The sequence below is a fragment of the Rhea pennata genome, chromosome 10 (genome assembly GCF_028389875.1).
Source record: "Rhea pennata isolate bPtePen1 chromosome 10, bPtePen1.pri, whole genome shotgun sequence".
NCBI lineage: Eukaryota > Metazoa > Chordata > Aves > Rheiformes > Rheidae > Rhea > Rhea pennata.
In genome coordinates, this window is record NC_084672.1 from 22,187,529 (window position 1) to 22,208,874 (window position 21,346).

The window sequence follows — 21,346 nt, forward strand, 5'->3', positions numbered from 1 at the left end:
CCTACAAATTAGGAGGCCTTTCTCCTTCCACATTGTGCCAGGTGCTCTACAGAGACAGAGCAGGAGATGCTCCTTGCCCTGAGGAGTTTAACTTCTAACCAGGCAAGACAGGCACAGGATGGAGAGCAGCACAGAGCACACAGTGAACATCAGTGCTAGGACTGTAGGGAGGGAAGGGATGGAAAGGGAATGAGCTCAGGAAGGGATCACTGCTGAAGAAAAATAACAGGAGGAGAAATACAAAAGGAAGGCTGCAATCTCTGGGTGAGATGGAAGGAGAGGGCTAAGTAAAGCAATTCATCGGCTTCTCTCCTGCCACAGAGCAGGGCTTACCCTCAATTTTTCTTCCCCAGTCCCTGTTCTGTGCTTCCAGTTTGCTGCTTTGTGTTCACACCCATGCTGTTAGATGTTTTAGACTTACTGGGTTCGAAGTGTGAACGCGGCACTGGTGATGGAGGTGGGCAGATTAAGGCCTTTGGTGATCTCCCGCCAGATCTTCTTGTTGATGATTTCTACCAGCCCTCCCTTCTCAGTCACCAGTTTGTAGAGCATGTAGAGATCCAGGATCTGTTTTGCCATGATGGGGATTCGGTTAATGGGAGTTCCTGCAGTGAAACAGCAGGGAAGGGAACATGGAGTCAGAGAGAAAAAGCGGCCACGAAAATCAGCAGGTTGGTGCTATTGATCTTCTTTCTCATAGGAAATTCAAGCAATTCTATTTGTAGCCTGACTTGAGGCCTCTCTGTGGGTGAGTGAATGAGCCAGAGAAGTGTAGCTACATGGCACGTCCTTTTCATGAAAAATCCTTTCCTGTAGGCAAAAACAATTATCAGTCAAATAATAACCTGCAGCTAAGAGCAACTTCTAAAATAGAAAGAGGGGAAGTAGGGACTATTCAATCCTAGGGGCAAGGCAGCAGCACAGAGGACTCATTTCTTATGAACTCACACGGCAAGCTACGATAAAAATCTGCATCACTCACACTCAGGAAGGGGCTGAACTGCCATGCAGCAGCCTGAGCTGCAAGGACATCGGGATTCTGCTCTCTCACTCCTCAGTATTTGCTGTTGTACTCTTGGGAACAAAAATGAAAAGGGGCACAGGACACTTGGCAACATCTCTCTCTCCCACAAACATTTGCTTTCTGTCCTCTCTCACAAACACACGTATGAACTTTTGCTATGGTTTCTGCTCTTACAAAGCACTTTCTTCCCTGCACTTTTCCCTGAAGAAGTTACTTCCTTACTTGAAAAGCTATTCCAGTCCTCGTGTGATACCAACATTGGGCCAAGCACAGAGAAATTAATAAACTAAAACCAACTGTTATCTAAGAGCCATACTGACCTAGATTAAATGTCCCTTCAGCTCAGTATCCTTTCTCTGCCAAGTGCCCATATGTGGCACTTGGGCAGGAGAACAGGAAAAACTTTCTGGTATCATCAGCCAAGACAATTATTTGCCTGCAGAGATGATAGCAGGATGTTGCTTCATCACATCCCACCCATGCAAAGGCTAAACTAGTGAGCTGAACACTCATTCTGCACACTACTACGTCTCTGTTCACACTGACCCCCTCTTTGGGGTGGGCAAAGAAAGGGAAGGAGACTGAGGGATCATCTCAAAACCTTCAGTCTCCTGCATTTAGGGTTCTCCTTCCACTGAAAAAAAGAAGCCCCCATCTCCACAAAACCCAGCCAACCTCCCCAGCCAAAAACTTTCCAAACAGAGGAAAGTATTGAACCTCTTTTCTGCTTTGCTCATATTTAAAGAGATACCTGCTGGATGCCTGTAGACCTTCAGTTACGGTTTCTAAAAGATCACGGAAACCTATGAGTCAAACCCCAATCCATTACTGAACGGAGCTTGGGGGCAGATAACAGGGCAGTGTGAGACACCTTGGTGAGGCTACATATGCACCTTGGTTGCAAAGGCAACCCAACTGGAGCAACAGCTCGCTGCAAGACAGCTAGAAACACGGTGTTGATGTTGCAGGCAAATAAACAAATGGCCCAAGAATGTATCAGTGCGTCTGATGTCAGACACTGAACGCATCCCCATCGTTATCTCACACAGGGTTAGGAGACGGAGACGTAAACTCACTGTAGTCCAGCTAGAGAGAACTAGATCATACTACTGGACAACAACGCAGCTTCACAAGCTGCTTCACAAGCCAGGCATCCTCACCGGCGATGTGCTGCTGTGAGAAGCACCTAGGTATCCAAAAGCTTCCCTCTGGGTGCACGGCAGCACAAAACAGGGGACCACTCCACCCTTGCTCGCACAGGGCAGATGCTGGGAAACAGCTTTGTCCTTCCTGTTCAGTTTTGGTCATCTTGTGGGCTAACGCAGGTATGAAAATCTGATTTTTAACCTGATAGTGTGCTTTTAGCAGTACCTTAAAGTGATAAAGGGTGAGGGGTTTTAAAAGGTCAAAGTAATGAGATTTAGGCAAGGAAAGGAAGAGGAGGAAAAAAAAAAAAAAAAAAAGCTGATGTAGCAAACCTTTTATTCTGCATAGGAAATACTGTCCTGGATCAAAGAGCAGTCCATCTGAGGTCAGATCCTGTCTGCGACAATGGTCAGCACCAGCCTTTACAGGAAAGCCTCCGAAACGCCGTAATGGACAATTATGGAATACTCAACCCACAGGGGAGACTTCTGCCACCGCTCATCAGCGAGTGATTCGGTTAATGCCCTGCAGCAGAGCAGTTTATGGCCCTTATAAATGGGTTTTATTCTGTTTAGTCAAAAGGAGTTCAGCTCAGCTCTGCAGATGTTCTCATTACACATGTAACTGTGTAATTTTTTTTTTTTTGGGGGGGGGGTGAGTTTGTGTGGCTATTATGCGTTAGCCCATGGCACCAATTCCCACAGGTTAATGAGACGGATAAAAAACTGAACTTCTACAGTTTTAAAGGGCTGCCTTCAATTTCACTAAGTTACTAATGCTTAGCTATAAGAAAACATAAACAGCAATCTCACCAGGCTTGGTCTGCACTCTTGGCTATTTTATATCTACTATATCTTTTTTTTTTTTATTTGCCTTCTGTCTAAACAGTCCCTTCCCCATCCGCAACAGAAAAGCCCGTAAAGCAGTAATTTCCAAGCTATCATTCAGAAACTGCATCAGATCCTCTTCCTGCATTTCACATGCTATACAGTTCCCTCGGGGAGCGGAGGGCGCAACATTTCCAAACTGTCCGAACGCTTTCCGGCTCCGCTCGTTCCAGCCGGCTGGCCCGAGCCGGGAACTGGTCCTTTCCAAAGGTCAGCCCGCGTAAGCGCCATCCTCCCTTCGGTTTGGTTTTTCCACACGCACTATTTTGTCTTGGCGTGTGCGGTTACAACAAAGATGAAGAGCGCGGTAACGGTGTCATTTCAGCCATGCACCGTGGGCTGGAAGCGATCCTGTTACCAGCCTTGAGTTATCACTCATCGGCTGAGCCACAGTAACCAGGCGATCACGCCCAGCCCCCTCCAAATGCAAAAGCACGAAAGTATTTACCTTGGATATACTAGCAAAGAGTCAGGGATAGCTCTTCATCCTTCCCTCCCAAAAACCGCCACCACAACCCTTCATTGGTGGGTCAGGATTTCTGCCCCAGCAGCAGGAGAAGCCAGTTTGTTCCACCAAGGCAGCACCATTAGTGCTACCATACTGCTAAGAAAAGCCTTCGTCTTGCTGGGGCAGCACGGAGACCTCCTCCGCCCGCTCCCACAGCAATCCCGTGCGACCCCAAACCTCCCGCTTTTCCCCAATCCAATTTAGAGAATGGTATTAACTCGTCCAGCCAGGGCTTTGATCCAGCTCTCCTCGGGCCGTGAGCAGATGGGGTAGCTGGAGAGTGAAAGCGAAGGGTCACGCGTGAGGTTCCTCCGGCAAACAAGCCGCCAAGATGGGAATGAAACAAAAGAGCTGTTTTTCAAAATACTCCATTTAACTCAGAGTTTTACCTTTCTCTAGACTCTCCCATCTCAGGACCCAAAAATATACACAAGGAAACTTATCCAAACACTGCTGTGATAAAGACAAATACTCTCTACATCAGAGGGAAATAAAGGCTTAAAGCGCATTTCCAGGGAGCCTGTTCATAGCTGGAGCCGAAACAGCAATCAGATCTGACCTCCAGGCCTCATGTTACCACCCTTTTGACACCTTCCCTTCCTGAAGTTTTCTTTTAAACAAGACCTCCAGATTGAAGTGCCCTGGAATTTAATTAGTAACTCTATAAACTAAGCTAAAAGCTATAGTTTTAGGGGTTTTTTTCTTCCAAAAAAACCAAACGCTCCTGTAAAATTGAAGCGGGCTGAGAAATTTTACGGCAGGGACAAAAACCAATTTTCTCATTCTCCCGTTTAATAGGGAGATGGGGTCATTTTCCTTTTATACTTTGGCCTCAGAGAAGGCTGCTCCAAGCCGTATTCTCCAAAGCGGGACGAGTCAGGGAGCAGGAGAGCGGCTGGGGTTTTGGACCTGGCAAATTACCTGAGCTCGTCATCGAGAGCTCAGCCCGTTTCGGGGGGCTCACGGAGAAGCAGCGCTGGGAAGCGGGGAGAGGCAGCCCCCTCCTCCCGCAGCCCATCTCGGAGGAAGAGCAAGGCGATAAAGTCTTTATTGGAAAACCCCAGCGCCTGAACAGGAAAGGCTGAAAAACGAGTATCAGGGGATGATTGGATGCTGGAGCAGAGCGGATCCTTTCACAGGCGGCTGCAAGGCTTGTCAGGGGCCGTGATGGATTACTGTCATCTGGCAGCATCAGGATTAATGATCTGCAGGTCAGAGGGGAGAATTCCAGAGGGAAAGGTCAGCAGCCGGGGGCACAGCATAGGACTTGTTGCCTTTTGATGGCAAGCTCATTTTACTGTACTTTCAAGCTTGCCTCTCTCTATTCTGCCAGCGCACAGAAATAAATGCCGTGTGTACCATGCCCAGAGCCAGAAGCCTTGCCCAACCCAGAGGAGAGGATGAGGAAGACTGGGCTCTCCTCCTTTTCATCTTCTTGGTAAGCAAGTGATTTTTGCTCCTTTTAGCAGAGCCCCAGCCACACAAGCCTAGGCCACCTCTCCTTGAGGGAATCAGACACAAAACACAAGGGGCAAGGAGTCTGTCTCCGCTGGAAAAGGGTTGCTGCATAACTGACAGGCGTGGGAGAGCTCACGAAGGCGAGCTCTGAGACAGGTATATCTGCCGGCCCGTTGCGCTGACCGCCGGGCAAACGGAGCAGCAGACAGGCTCCCGCTCCTGAAGACCCAAGGGTGGAAGAGCGTAGCCCTGGGGTAAGAGGCTGCTGAATCAGAGAACCTACCTCCCCCTTTCTAACCAGAAGGTCTCCAAAGAGGACAAAAAGCCTCAGTACAACACTGGAAAGACGAGGAGAAATCACCCCCTAAGTCCACGGGCTGGCGGCTTTCTGAAGGGAAAGACAGCTGTAAGTACAGCTCAGCCTTTTGGGATGAAGAGTTTCCCTGGAGGGAGTCTGACTGTAGCTATAAACATATCTGTCCTTCAAGAGAAATAAGCAGCCCCTTCTGCCAAGCCATTTCACCCCTTTCAAAAGCCTCTTCTGTTGCAAGGAGGCATAATAGAAGTGTGAAGGGCCTACATGGATCGACTTGAATGTCCCCTACGCTGGAGAGGCAGATGGAGCAGCCGTATGAACAATTTTCACTATTCAAGATTTTTTTTTTTTTTTTTTTTTAAGAAGAAACCGAGGAAGATGTAAAACTCAGATAATCTTTGAATGACTGTTTTTATATCTGTTGCCAATGAAACAATACCTGAGAAACGGGTGCTGGCTGAGCAGTCAGGACATCAGGGCCCTGCTCCTTTCTGACTACAGATGCTGCTCGCTGCTGGGGAGCCTCCCCATCTGCTGAGATGGATCTACACTTCAGGCTGAAGTCTTCCTCACCTACCTGAACATGCTGCTCACAGTGCTTTTTTTTCTTCTTCTTCTTCTTTTTCCTTTCCTTTCTTTCTTTTCTTCCCCCTGGTCTTCACCCTATCTTAGCCCACCATGGTAATTACACCCTAGGTAGACTGTTGTTAAACAAAGAAAACCTTTGCTAAGACTGCTCTTAACAGAATCATAGAAGATGAGTCCCTTCTCAGCTTACAGAGTTTTTGAGTCCTCCATGATGGAGATCCCCTGCCAAGAGCCTCTCTGCCCTCATGTTGAGCCATGCCCACTGCAGGGAGTTCCCCAACACGAAGCAGTGTGAGCCACAACTTGTCCTGTCTACAAGACACAAAAAGCAGTTAATTATATCCAGCCTGGAGCTGTACTTTCTCAATCACCCCTCTCTCTCTCTCTCTCTCTCTCTTTCTTTTTCTATCAAGTTTAGTTTCATAAATTTCCATTTAAAAGTAAGGAATAAAGGTGATAAAACTCCTAAACATTCATTTTAGGGAACAACATTCAGAGTGTAATAAATACCTCCATACCTTGGATGCAGAGGTGAAGAGGCACGGAGGGATATTTTTAGCAACAACCTGTACAAGTGAGGAAAAGGCTGCAGTTTCTAGCTTCCAATCTCCATCAAACATGTCCAAAGGAAAGGAGAAGACAACATTAGACAGTTGAATGCAGCAGGCTTTCCCCAGGAGACCATGGAAAGTCCACAGTGATTTAAAAAAAAATACATAAAAATAGTAATTCTGAATCAAACCTTGAAGAGATCTTCAATGTTTTGTTGAAGGAAGAATATGGGAGTAATTGCTTGGTATGAATTATCTGCCCACACTCCTTGTCTGAACAGAGGTAAAAATCAGTTCAGCAGAAAATCAGCGATACAGAATACAAGTAAAACAACCTGAATCCTAAACTATCTCAGCTCCCACTTTGCTAAAACTCCTCTCTAAGGACAAACCCGGGTGGCTCGCATGCAAAGTTGGCTATTCAAGCACTCCAGCTTTTGTCTGTCATTTTGTTCTGAATCTGTCCTGAGGACTCATTCGGCGTTACAATAAAAAGCAATGGCAGACAGAAGGGAAACGACCTCTCCCCACTTCCTCTCGGCCCATGCCGCAGCTGATCTAATCTCTCCCTGTATTCCCAGCACTTCCACAGCGGGCATTCTCACCTCCCAATGGGAATGTCACCACCTGATCGTCAGGCCTGCAGACCATTAGACACTCCTATCAAAGCGGGAGGCAGGAGAGAGGGTAATTAATCATGCTCTATTTGACAGGAGGCCCCCTTCTTATCTGTACCCCTCGAAACACCATCGGTTTCTGCTTCCCTCCTCAATAAGTGAGCCTGACAGCAGCCCCTTATCAGATTTCAGCTGCTGAACGGGAGGCAGCCTAACGGGCACCCATGCGGAGGCTCTCGCAGTGACCAGTGCCCTGGTGATATCAGCCAAGGCTCCAACCACGTTAACCTTCCTGCCTGGGGTGCCTCTCCAGGCCAGAAACTGAGATCCCAGGGAGATTTGTTCTCTTACACCAAGCTCCAACTACAACTGCTTAGCAGCTACTGACACAGCTGGGTCCAATATATTTGCTATTACAGAATTCCTCACCAGATGTTGAACAGCCATGTAGCTCGTGGTGGGGTTTCCACGCATATGACCTTTAAACTGAACAGAAACTCTTCTCTAGCCAAAGATGAGGTACAAATACAGGAGGGAACTCGGAGAATCAGGCCCAGCTGGAGAAGATATAAGCAGGCTGCACAAAGTCAGCAAAAATTGGAGTCCATGCCAAACAGTTCTACCTCTTCCATCCATCTGGATATCTACAGGGTCATCTCTTCACAGTGCTGAACTGCCTCTGTTGCTCAAGAGCAGTAGTTCATTAATCATTTGAAAAACATGCTGTCAAATTTAGGGGGGAGATCGAGACCATCCATAGCACAGAGGAAGTACTGATGCAAGGAAAACTTTGGAAAAACAGGATTTGAAATAAATATTCATTCTTTGAGACGCTGGAGATAAGTGTAACAACTTAACATCTTAATCTTCAAGGCATGGGAAGAGAAAACCTTGGACTTGATCACTCAGTTCTGCATCACCAGGAAGAAGAACTGGGAATTCAGAGATCTTTAACTCACAATCATTAGGGCAGAGTATGCTGACATCAGATTAACAAGATACATGAAGATTCATGCAAAGTGACAAGAGAAAAACAAACTCAAATTATTTTTGTGTCCTTTCCTTTGCCATCTCAGCTCATAACAAAACATTCAGGATGCTCAAACATTCTTCATGCTGGCTAAATCTAAAATAAATCTTCTGTAGCCCAGAACCAAGTAAATTCCTGATGCTTTTTTTTTTCCTATTAGCTACAATTGCAGCTTGTAATAGGATTTTTCTGTTGAAATAAAGCAATCTTCTCTCCAAACCCAGGCACATTAATTATTTGAGCCGAGAATTACCTGCACTAGAAATTTTCCAAGAAAGGATTTCTCTTTTTTATAATTTATTTATTTATTTTTAGGTCTTTCCAAGGGGACATTTTCAGGCTTTTTCCAAATTAGAAAAAATAGCCTTTGGTATCTCCCTGTTTGGAATGAACATTTTGAAATTTAGAAAGATGTGGAGGAAATTTGCTCCTTATGAGAAGGACCTGCCTTTTACCGCTTCTGTGTAAGTTATCCCTAATTTGGCTAAGTTAACTCTCCACTCTCAAAATATCAACCCATATATCAGGTGAAGACTTCTAATCACTTGGCAGCTAAGTCCAATGAGCAAGACATTCCCTACAAAGGTCCTCTAGGTGCTAGAGACCCCCACACCAGGTACAGGGCTATCAGTGCAATTATGCTCTGAGGAGCTGAATTCAAGTTGTTTGGAGATCCCAGTTACAAGCACCGTACTTTACACCTCTTTGTTTTTATCCTAGCATCATTTGAGAGTCTTGAAGTACACAGGGTAATGCATTCTCTGCCCCCTGCTCTGAAAGGCTCAAACCATTTACAAAAGAATACAATAGAAATTAAACCAGAGCATCAGCTCCCCCGAAAGCATAAGGAAAAGTCACCCTTACTAAAAATACAAAGACGTTTTTCTAAAATATTTCACCGATTCCTTAAATGAGGCACAGAAGTCAGAGGTTTAGCTATGTACTGATCCAAGGGTCTAATTTGGAAGAGAGGTTTGCGTGGATATTTTGGACTATCCAGAACAGGCCTCTACTGAGGAATCCTTCACACAGGAAATGCTGGAACTGGGTTTGGTGCAATGCCCGGAGCGAGAATTTTCCACTGCACAACGTCTTCTGCTATTCAGGGAAACATTTGTTGTTGCTTAGTGTTAAGCAGGTAAAGCGAACAAAGGATGCTGAGAATTTATGTCTATTGATGTCTTGTTTAAAGCTACCTTACTTAATTCAGATTCAAAAGCATCTCCAGGGAATCAAAAGAAGAATTCTGTGAAATTGAAGCGGTGGAAGAATGAAGAGTATTCCCTGGACAAACATTTCATAAACACCACTTTGCCTATAGACAAAAGAATCCACTGGTAAATGCTTGTGTCAATACCCTGGATTTGTTGTATTTCCACATCTAAAATGCGCAGACAGAGCATACAACAGCAGGAAAACATTAAAACCACACAGTCAGACTTACAAAGCCCCTTCTATGTATATACACATGAAAAAAACAGAATGGTCAAGCCATCTGGGAAAACCAAGGTCACGCAGAAACCTTGAACAGAATTAGTAGAGCGGTACAATTGGAGACATTTTATGAGGTCTTCACAAAGGCAGTGCTCAAAACGAATAAAACCATTTCCCTTGAAACGGAGCCTTTCCTAACACACCACAGCACGGAGCGAGATCTCTTCCTCATCAAATATTTCTCAAGAGGGATTTCTTGCACGAACACTGCTGATCGCTCTAGAGGATGAAATTGTCCCTCTAGTCCAGCGCTCTCCTGACCAGCGTTAGGGGAATACAGTCAGCTCCATTGCTGGCGGCTGCCTCAGCTGCAGTGAAGAAGAGTCAGGCCATTAACACACCAACACTATCTAGAAGCAAAAAACGGTCTAGCTAGGCTATCTAGTGCATCCTTCAGGGCCAACGCCTACATTTTCCCTCTTACTCATCATATCTATACTTTTGTTATCACACACAAAAAAATAGATGGAGCTAAAATTTAGCTTCTGGTAAAAACGGCCTGAAAAGAAGTAGAAGATGTCACCATCTCCAATTTTGAGTCTGCAAAAGGAAAACAAACCCAACCCTTTGGCTGTTCAGCATACCAGCTATCAAAACCTCTACAGTACAAAGCGTTAGCACTTCTCTTGGAGGGCCCAGGTACAAGACTGCAGAACCTCATCACAAAATATTTAACGTGCCAGTGCACGAAAGCCCAAAGAAAAAGGCACGAAAAGCTAATCTTGCTATTAAAACGCACAGATTCGCAAAACATTTTATATCACATACATTTCTACAGCAAAATTACTTCCGACAGACTTTAGCATAAAAGATGGGAGAACGCCGGATTACCCCGAGTTATTATACGGCATATAGGGTACTAACACTCTAGCCTTGGCTCTTGAAAACAGTCTTTCCCAATTCGCTTCAGATGCAGAAGCGGTGCAGAGGGACTAAGGGACACCTTTGCACACACGGAAGCTTGTCTGCTGGCATTCAACGACGACAGATTTGCACGGTCTCTGCTGGTGCGACGGCACAGGGAGATCAGCTCACACCTAAGTGCTCAGAGCCTCAGGGCTGCTCCTGCCTGCAGCAATCCCAGCGGCAGGTAGACCGAGTCCAGCCCCTGTGCCGGCATCGCAGCTCTGCCGTGAGCAGTGCAGCCCACCACAGCAGCGCGCTAGCTGCGGGGCCTTAGGTTTGTGCCATTAAAAATGCCCTGAACCACAAACTTGCCCATCATCTAAAGAGCGGCTCCTCACGCAGCAGGAGACTAACACAGCTGCTGAGAAGCCAGACCTCAAGTCACTAAGACTCAACTTGCAATAAGACACTAAACAGCCGGAGAGAAGGAGAGAACCCACTGCTGAAGCTCGTCATCCCCATTCAGTTTGGAGAAAGACAACCTTTGATTCGAGACTGCAGAAGAGCTGAGAAAGGGGAAAGTGGAAGAGGCGATAGAGCAGCTTAATATCTCCACCCTGGAGCTGCATCAGCAGGTTGGCCCTTTTATTGGGTTGGTTCAAAGTTAGTCCTGCACCCTGACTGCTCTTATCGGCTGGTCTCCCCTCCTCTCCCCCATCTGCCCCTTCAATCACAGTCATGGTGGGACCCATTCACCTAAGCACATACAGGGAATAAAACATCCAACAAAGGAATAGTTACAGCTTCCCTCTCATCTCCCTTTTCCATCATTATTGCCACTGAAGGGCCATTTTATCACTTGCAGCTGTGGTCATTCAGTGACAACCTGCTGTGCTCAGAAGCAGATGAGACCTGCACATTTGATCTGCATTAAGCTCGTTTCATGGGTTCACATTTCTAGCTACATTCCAAACAGCAGCACCAACAGTCAAATCTTTTCATCCCTTAAACTACTTGGTAGCTCCTGTGAAATCTGTCATTTGTCTTTTGCATTAAGTTTGTAGGTTCAGTGTTAGTTAGCAATCTCACTGTGTGCTCCATCAGCACCAAACAAGGGCCAGCACTTTTCTGGACTCCACTGGATGATAGCAAAATCCCTGTCTTTACACCAGCAACATTTATTAGCAGAGCTACTTTCCATTCCCTTCAGATACGAGGTGCAAATTAACCAGCTCTTCACACATACAAGCTAAGAAACACAGCACTTTGCTCTCAGGTGCAATGAGGCCTCAGTTTTATCCATCTTTGGAGAACTCTTTCACAGAAAAAGGCAGCTGTTCAGCCTTGTTTGTTTTAGGATGCTTGCTTGGCACAGGAAGGGACAGAGAAAGAAATTTAAGCCTGAATAGTATTATATAACTTTGCTGTATCTGTCCCCAGATTTTTGAACATACCAGAATACCAGAGAAAGAAAAAAAGCACAAATAGTCCTGCAGTAGACAGCAGTGATGAGAGCAGATGTGGAAAAAACTGAACAAGTTCAGCTCCTGTTAAACCCACGCCCTGAATCAAAATATTTGTTTTTTGCTAAGACATAACAGCTCAGACTACAGGCAGAAGAGTGCAGTTGCCTCTCAGTCCAATCCATGTTGTTCAGTTTTCACATCAACCTGAAGAAGCTCAGCTCCACAAAGTCCTTCCATCTATTTGTTTTGGGAGTGCCAAAAAGTAAAACAAGCCTTCAATCTCCCACAGGTGGTAAGTCTCTTATATTTTGTTTTCTATCCTCTATAAACCAAGGAAGTCTCCAGAAAACAAATACACTTGGAAATGCCCAGCTGATTAATAGCTCAACTCCTACAGCACACAGCTGGTGACCAGCTCAGCCTCTGCACTGGGAATGTGTCAATTATTTATAATTAAAAGGTAGTAGGAAGGAGAAACAGAGCATTAAGGAGGTTTCTCTCTGGGTACCTGGAAGCTTCTATTGCTATCAATCACATTCCTAGGATTATTGTTTTGTATGTCAATCACCCCAGTTTTCACATTAACATGTGAGCTCAAGGTAACATTTATAAGCAAGCTAAGCTAAGTCAGGTTAAGTTTCTGCCCTTAAAAGAAAAAAAAAAAAAAAAAAAAAGAAACCTGGTTCAAGTTTTTAACTGCCTTGGAACCAGAACTGCACACTGCCAGATAGTGAAAATTTACTACAATGGTCAGCTCTCAGCTCCAGCCATGCCAGGGAAGAACAGGAATATGAACAGTAGTGACTGCAACAGCTGTGTCTGGATCGCCTGTTTTGGACAGCCCTTCATCTACTTGTGATGTAGTCATTCACAGAAGGGGAGACATCCAGAGATAAAATACTGAGGCGTCAAAACACCAAGCGGAGGTGAGACTCCAGTTCCAACTTGACAATTAGATTGAAGCAACAGAGATGTTGCAACATTATGCTTTATCAGATTTTCAAGGGCATAATCCTGCTGGTGACTTTTTAACAGAAGAATCTTGTTGCTGGAGGAGTCTGATTGACCTGGCAAGTTGGGAGAGGTAAAAGAAAAGAGCACGACAACAGATTTGCCAGAAATGATCAGAGACAGATGACTAGTCACCTACACAGATGCATGCACCGAGATTAGTACTAATAAACTATCATATAGGTATTCCCAATGGCAAAAATCCATAGTTGTAACTCCTGGCAAATAGTCTTTTCACAGTCTGAGATTCAGCCCTGTCCCTTTACACGGGAAGTGCCACATCTGTTCAGTATATGTGCCACTGACACACGAACTGACAGCCACTGGGCAGCTCAACCAACAGTTTTAAATCATTGAGACAATTCAAAATAAAACCACAAAAAATAAGACAGAGCTGATTTCAGCATCAGAATATTTATATGATACCACATATTTGTATATTTTTATTAAAAATACTTTGTAAGGAGGGAACTAAACTTTGCTATCTATGGGACAGAAAGAGGCTTTTGTGATATTCCCGCTGAGCTCCTTCACACATACATCACCATCACTGTAATGAGGAGAAATACAACTTGTCAATACCATAAGGAGGAATGTGAGAACTTCTTCAAACTACGTGCTCCTGCACTCAGTTTCGCAAAACTATACTAAACACAAAACTGACACTCTGTGAATCAAGAGAGAAACACATTTTTGGGTCTATTTTCCCAGTCCCCAGATTGTGTGCTCTTATTCTATGCAGATCATCTACAGGGGCATTCACACACAGCTTCCACATGCCAGTAAAATAGAACATGAGAAGATGAGTGATCACGCCACCTGAACGGCTTATTCTGAAGAGGGAGATCAAAGAATCCACATGGATACTCGGCCTTGTGGCACAAATCCTTGGGGAACCACACTTCTCGGGGTGCCCGGACAACTTCTGCAGTGGGTAGGAGTGAGCGCAGAGAAACAGCGCCTATGACATCAAGTAAAACGGTAGGAGAGTTCTTCCTTACTGAGCTCCTTATCTCCCAAGGCAGTTATCTCAAGTCTTACTGTTGCTCTTCCACCCAATCTACAAGCTCAAGGGCTGGATTCATTCTTTCCACCTCAGGAGGAAGAATTCAGACTGTGGCAGGATCCCAGGGTCCAATTTTACTGCATCAAATTCATATGAAAGTTCACTCACCCCTCTTCTGCATAAAGATGAAGAGATCATCCAGGAACTCTTTCCGTTCAGGGTCACTATCCAGTTCATAGAGCTGGGGGAAAAAATAAAAATGAAGGTACAATCCACACTGAAACAGACTGAAGAAGCCAATATTGTTACTTTAATATAACAACAGTCATCTAGTGTTTGTACTGGGGGGAGGGTGGGGTGAAAGGCAGCTAGTAAGGAGGCAAAACAAAGATGGACTCCTGGCTTTCATCAGCGGGCAAGGCTGAAGTGACAGTGTAAGGACCCTCTTTATGGTTTGTCTTGCTCTGCCCGCTCAGTAACTTGTCCAGGCACAGTACAGTTCGGCGCTCTTACGGAAATAGGGTTCAAGCCTGCTGCAGAGCTGTGTTTGAAACCATCTGAGAGCAAAGGGGAGGGAAACTACTATGACAGGCTGAAAAAAAACATGAAAAAAAACATGAAAAAAACCCAAAAGTATGCAACCGTTATTCAGGGCAGATCAGTGGTCCATACTTTGAGGCCCCAAGGAGGTAAATGGCTCTTCAGCTTCTAGCCCTACTGTTCCCTCCTTCAGGGATTGTCACATAAGTGACAAACTCCAAGTCCCTTGAAGGAGGAGATGAAAGGATAGAGCTTTTCTGTGACAACTAATGCTTAATGGGAAAGGGTCATCTAAAATAAGCCAAAAAGCAGCAATACAAATATGAAGAATTACCCTGGAACCAATTTGCTGCAGAAACCATTTTGTGAAAATGCTTCCAAAATCCAGCATTTTCAGGAGTTTCATAGGAAATTTATTGCAAAAAAGGAGAGACTGTATGCTAGCATTATCTGCTGATATTTCAGAAGGGGGTTGCATGAGAATATCATCTCTTACAACTAGCTCTTGAACAGAAAATCTAATTTTTACCTATCAAGAATCCTGTGAAGCCATAAAGTGACTGGCTGAAAGAGCTGAAGTCAGTATCTGAGATACAGGAGGGCATAAAACAAGACCAGAAGAAGAGGGCATAAATGTATCACAGGGATAAATGTATTTCAGCCTCTCAGGAAATGCAGCTAGCTACTTGGCACTCATCTAGTCTAAAAGAAGAGGGGCTTATTGGGTTCATTTCCTTAGTAGCTTTATATTTTCTTACACACTGAGCTCTGGGGAAGAAAATGCACGGTGGTATTTGCAGAGCAATTAGCTACACCCTTTCAGAAAGGGCCTGCTTAGTTTAAAATGAATTCCTCTGGCTAATGTGACACATTGCTGCCACATTCAGACCTATTACTACAGTGCTAACCAGCTTCAAGAAATGAAATCCTGTTCTGCTAGCCAAGGAAAGTATCGACCAAAAATATAAATGGCATAATTATAGTGGTTATGAAGCTTTAGTGCAAGCCACATTCCAGGAATCAAAAGCAACAAAATAACCCAACTTTGCAGGTTTATAGCCAGAGGGCTGCAAGGTACCTTCAGAGCAGGTTTCTCACATATTCTCTCACTATAGAAGAATAGTCAGGGCTCAGCAGCTGCCCTCAGTCACAGAGGAGTACCTCTAAAGTCACTCCCCCACCCTTCCCCACAACCCAAGTGACCAGGCTGACCTTGGCAAAGTCTCGTGAAATTTCTCTTCCTCGGCATCCATCACCTTCATCACTCCAGGTCACACTGCCATTCTAGGGGGAGAGAAAAGGAGATGAATAGGCAGAAGGACCGCATTGCAGAAAGCTTGGGAGATAATTCCAGAAAGCTTGCAAATGTGCATTTATGGGCACAAACACATGCAAAGACAGACAGGTACCGGCTTAGACCAAAAAGGCAAGAAAAAGAGGGACATTTGTATGTTATTTACCATATGCTCTCTCAAATTTTTGACACTCAGCTGAAACTGAAAAATTGCAGGTGGTCTTCCAGGTGAATACTGAAGGTAGGGGAAGCTTTTCTGCTCTAAGGTATTTCCCGCAGAAATGTGTACACAAAAAAGTTGTCTTATACCAAGGAAAAAGAAGCACTAAAGGAAAATTCTCAGCACCTTCAACAGCCATCTTCTTCCTTCTGCTAAACGTTAGCATGCTAATGCTACTGCAGCAGGTGCTTTGCTGCAGAGAAGTTCAACACCTAAATAAAGAGGCAATACTGTTCCTCTCCATGTTCACTTTTTTTTTTTTTTAATTCAAGTACACATCCTAAAAGCCACTAGTGATAGGGGCAGGACTTATCCACGTACGCCTGCTCACACGGGGCTGTCATTCCTTCCTGTTCTCCAGCTGACATAGAACTGTTCCCCTTCACTTTTGGAAATGCCCAACTGCCTTCCCATTACTCATCTACAAACCAAATCCAGAGTACTCCAAAGAGAAATAGGGAAAGAATGGAACTGGAACACTTCTTGCCAACCCAGTACCCCTCACTCCTGCAAGCTAGTGAATCTGGATTTCCCATATAGAAAGGTAAAGCTCAACTTTGCTGGATTAGGGTTTATTTTGATTCGGCATTGATGGGACCGCGCTTAGTTAGGGCTATTCTGCTTGGTAAATCTTCATCTCGAACTGATCGCCAGGACTGGAAGCCAGCAGAAGCAGCCTCTGGCTATTAGGCAGCACTGAGAACAGAAGGACGATCCTGGACGCTGTTCAGGCATCTTTAAACCAAAAAGTTCATAGAGCTACAGCACAGCCAGTGCTCCAGAGCCACTCATGCCAAGAGTGGCCAATTCCACCTGGCAAGGTGGCTCAGACTGTCCTCTGTCCCAAGTACAAATAGAAATGCACTGAAGACTAAAAGAGATTTCAGCATAAAAACACATGTTAATTAGAGAGGTGGTCCAATAACCAAAATCTTGGAGTCATCTGGTTGTGACAAATACATCGAATTACGAAGATGAATAGCCCTTGTCACGGCTAGCCAAAGCTACATTTCCCCCTTTAAAAAACACAGAAGTGAGCTGCCCTAATGCCTGCTGATTTAGTTTGAGCCAGTAATTCCTGCTGGAAAGTCAATTATCCAGCGAGTCCCATCAACTGAAAGATATTTAATGGGGGATTATTGCCACTTCTGTTATGTCAGCTGTTTATTGCAGCAGATCAATTCCCAGTCCTCTCTAGGAAGAGATTTGAAGACTGGTTTTGTTCACAGGAGGATTCAGTATGGGCGTCTTTGCTAGCAGAGATTAAAACACAGTTTTTTTTGCTAATTATGGTAACATCCAGATGCTTCTAAAACCCCACTGATAGCAAGCTGGTTAGCTCAGATCAAACAATGTATGTGAATAATCAGAATAAAATACACAAGCCAGGCTCTTCAGAAGGCAACCGCTAAGGCAATATGATATATTAGAAGGCAGAGGTTTTTTTTTTTTTTTTTGTGTGTGTGTGTGTGTGTGTGAAGTTTGTAATTAGTTATAAATTAAAGGGGCAAAATTGTCCATGGCATTAAAAAATAAATAGGGTATTCCAAGAAGCAAAACACTTGCATTCATAAGGAACTTCAGTCATGCTGAGAGCTTTATTCTGCTAGATGTGGGGACATGGAGAGGGAAGAGAAGGGAACTTAAATAAGGCAGCAATTTTCTATTGCCCATGGGTTTGAACTTGATAAAAATTCAGGGAACAAAACTGTCCATGGGCTTGAAGACTCCTCAAAAGCTATTTTTCTTGTTTTCTTGGAAGAAGAACTGTAATTAGAAATAAATCTACTGTTAAAGTAGACTGTTAAAGTTGGGTAAGGTGAATAATAAGCAGAATGTATGTGCGCTGCTTTCCATATCTAGATCTTGAGATGTTCAAGAGCACAGAAGTAACGCTTCCCCCACATCTAACTAGGGAAAAGGAGGTAAAAGCTACCTGAAGCCTTCATCACTCTAGTCCAAAGAGCCGGCAGAGATCGACATCAGCTGGCACGACGAGAAATGATCTCGGGCAATAGAGACACCGAGTAGTATTAACATCCCCTCTCGCGGTAGCTGGAAAGGTGGCCCCACAGTGAAGCCTTGAGGAGCTAGATAAGGAGACCACGCCTCATGCAGCCCAGCACGCCGGTGGAGATCACCAGCACGGGCCCTTTGACGCACTTCAGCTGCCTTCACGCCGACCCGTTGCAGCAGCTCCACGCGGGCTGGGATCTCTGGCAGGCGGGGAGTAACACCTTCAGTGAGCCCACCGGCTCCGAGAGCGCAGCTGCGGCTGCGCCCGGCGGATCCCTGCAGCCCCACGCTAACGGCCGCTCTCCCGCAGCCTACGCTCCCGTTATTAGAGGACGTCCTCGGGCCCCGCCACCAGCACCGCTTCTCGCTGCTGGGCCCCCACCCCATGCCGCACAGCGGAGACGCGGGGGCAGAGAGCAATTTTTTGGTTTTGATAGCAGAGTTAGGGAAGTCTCGGGCTAGCACAAAACGTCAGCGCAGCAGTCAGGGAATAAAGCCTTATTTATGCAGAGAGCAGAGCGCAGGCACCGACGGGCACTTTCGCAGGCCTCTGCTTTGATCTTGAGGGCCCGACTGCTCTGCGTGCCCAGACCCCTGGGTCTGTGCCAAGACTACAGCCAAAGACCCCAAACACCGACGCCCGTTAGAACCACCCTGCAGCGCGGCCCTAGGTCTACAGTCGAAACAGTCTCTGCAGCTTCATCTGATCTCACCGAACAGTCACCCCCACACTGCTGCTAGGGATTCGAGCACAGCTGGGAGAGGCAAGTCGGCAGAGCGTCTTGCAGAGGTCCTCCACGCAGGGAGGAGGGCATTTTGCAGAGCGAGAGAGCTCAGAGGCAGCTCTGCTATCAAACTTCCTTTCCATTCCTCCCAGGAAAACAAAGTTACCCTACCCCGAGAAGCCCTCCCCTGCCCGAACAGCAGGAACCTGAGAAATCAGTATATCCTCCGAGGTCATTAAAAGACCTTTGTATAAGTCAGGCAATAGTAGCAGGAAGGAAAAAACACTGTTCAGAGAGGCAGGTCGTTCTGTGGGGAGAAACCTGCCTCTCCCTCCACCGTTTCGTATCAAGGGAATTTAGACAAACAGCCATTTCCACGGCTCTTGCGTTACCACCGGCCCAAATTCACCCGAAGGTTCTTACAGAAAAAGCCACCAGCAGAAACACTGCCTCAGCTTGATGCTCTGATGCCAAGCCTTAGTAGGGAGGGAAGAGAACTTGGTAAGGGATCCCCGTGTTTGCAGGCCACCTCCGGAGCCCGGGGAGCCTCCCTGCTCCCGGGTGCTCCCGACTCACCTCGGAAACCATCAAAGCGCTCCGGGACTGCCCCTCCCGAGAGGCTGTAGGCTTCACTTTAGAAGCAATTATATCTGGAGCTATTTTAGGATTACTCCCTAACCACCTGGAATATCTTATTAGAGGAAAGCTCAGATGTCCAGAGCAATTTTGGTTTCCAATCCCACATTCAAAAGCTGGAGTTTAACCCTTTTGTCAAAAACAAAGTTTTCAAGTCGATGGAAGAGGGAATGATGAACACTTTCCTGCGTTTTTCTTTTTGGGGCAAAAATCTCACAAATGAATAGCCTAAACATGTTTGTAGGACAGTTGCCACTCAAATACTACCACCTCAAATGGCTATCGCTCCCAGAGATTCAAGAAAATAACTATTTTTCCAAAGGATCAAAACAACTAAGTAAAGGCAAAGTTTTAAGGCAATCAAAGAAACATCTCAGGGTTTCCTTCTCATGTTATGCTTGCACAAATCACATGGTGACAGTAGATACCAACATAGTATCGGTAAGAAAATGGAAATAACAGCTCCACTCCCTTTTATGGGCTGTTTCCTTCTCTGCTATCCCAGTTTCCTACAGTTGTTTGAGAGGGACTCAGCTAAAACCCGAGCAGTTTTAATCAGAGCTATACTCAAAAGAGAAATGCTAGACTGGAGAGAAACCACTGAAGTTTTAATAAGTGAAAGAAAGAAGCAGGAGTTCTGGCCTGAAATTCAAACTTGTTCTGCACCCACCTCTTTGCTGCAGGCCTGGAGTTTTGATAAAAGCTTCCAGGCCAACTGAAATCTGCTGAAATACCCACTAAGGCACTAGGAGAAATGTGGTGGTGAAAAAGCAAGTCTCCCGTCTACTCTAGCTCCTGGGTTAACTGAAAGCACCAAGTCAATGGAAAGGTACAGGGGCAGCAATTTCAGGATTATCACAGAATCCACCAAAATTCCTTTTGTGGGTAGAGTTAAGCCTTAGGAAGTGAAACAGATGCTACTATAAAGAAAACTGTTGTACTACAAAACGCTGATAAGATCAGGACTACTGCCCTGAGCTGTAAGTTCTCAAGCATGAAGAACCAAGTTATAATTACTGCATGCATGCTGCATGGTAAAACTTGGCTGAAATTAGAATAAACCCTTCCCCTTCTTACTGCTAACAGAGCTCAGGCCAGTATCTGCCGCTTCAAAGATGGGTTTGGAAAACATTTTAGTGATTTCAGGAATGGCAGGGAGGGGAGAGAAAAGCAAGAAAGAATGGACTGAAATCAGCAGATTAATTACCTATTTTTACAAAGTTTCTTTTGTGTGCTCCCATAACCTAGTGACTGAAGCATTAACACAGTTCTTTGCAAAACAAGAATCCACCTACACATCCGTAAGGGAACACAGGACTCTCCGTGAATGACTCCTATTCACAAATACTCAAAGGAATTAACTAAAATATAAGTGACAAGAAGATCTGTTCAGTGCTGCACGGCTGTGGGAGGAGAAATTCTCACTGCCACATAGGAGATTCTCAAATTTACCCTGAAGTGAGAATATGAAAGAACACAACATGTTCAAGCTCTTTCCACCTTCAGCGTTAGCTAGAATATCTGTAGATTGGCACTGAAGTAGACAAGCTGCAACTACTCCTAAAGATAAATTTAGCACCTGAACCAAACCTAAAATAACCCGTATCTTGCCCAGGATATAAATGAGCAAAGAATCTGCTCTTAGCTATCTAACTCCAGATACAGCATAGTCACTGCAATATAACACAGCCGTTTCGAATCCTACGGAGCTGCCTTGAGACGAAGGTTTGGGGCAATTCTCTGATGTCTAACAGAAGCCGTTGCATCGGCTGCTGCCTTATCCCAGCAGGGCAGGGACACAAGAGGGGTTGGAGTGGTCTGTCCTATTCACCCGCCAGTCTGAGCGAGACTTAACTTTGCGCACCTTTGAAGTCTCTCCACTGGTGTCAAACTCAGCTGACGTTATCTCCAATTAACTCTTGGCTTGTTTGCAAAAGAGAGGAAAGGGAGACCCACAACCCTTTGGA

General features: G+C 45.3%; 1 protein-coding gene across 1 annotated transcript in view; it reads right to left on the reverse strand.

Annotated features, from left to right (window-relative positions):
- ARID3B (AT-rich interaction domain 3B) overlaps positions 1-21,346 on the reverse strand; it is a 42,534-nt gene that overhangs the window by 11,948 nt on the left and 9,240 nt on the right. Inside the window, exons 3-5 of the mRNA XM_062583937.1 lie at positions 15,701-15,772; positions 14,117-14,189; positions 422-605 (exon numbers count right to left, since the gene is read on the reverse strand). Coding sequence (XP_062439921.1) covers positions 422-605; positions 14,117-14,189; positions 15,701-15,772 — 329 coding nt within the window. The remainder of the gene's footprint in view (positions 1-421; positions 606-14,116; positions 14,190-15,700; positions 15,773-21,346) is intronic.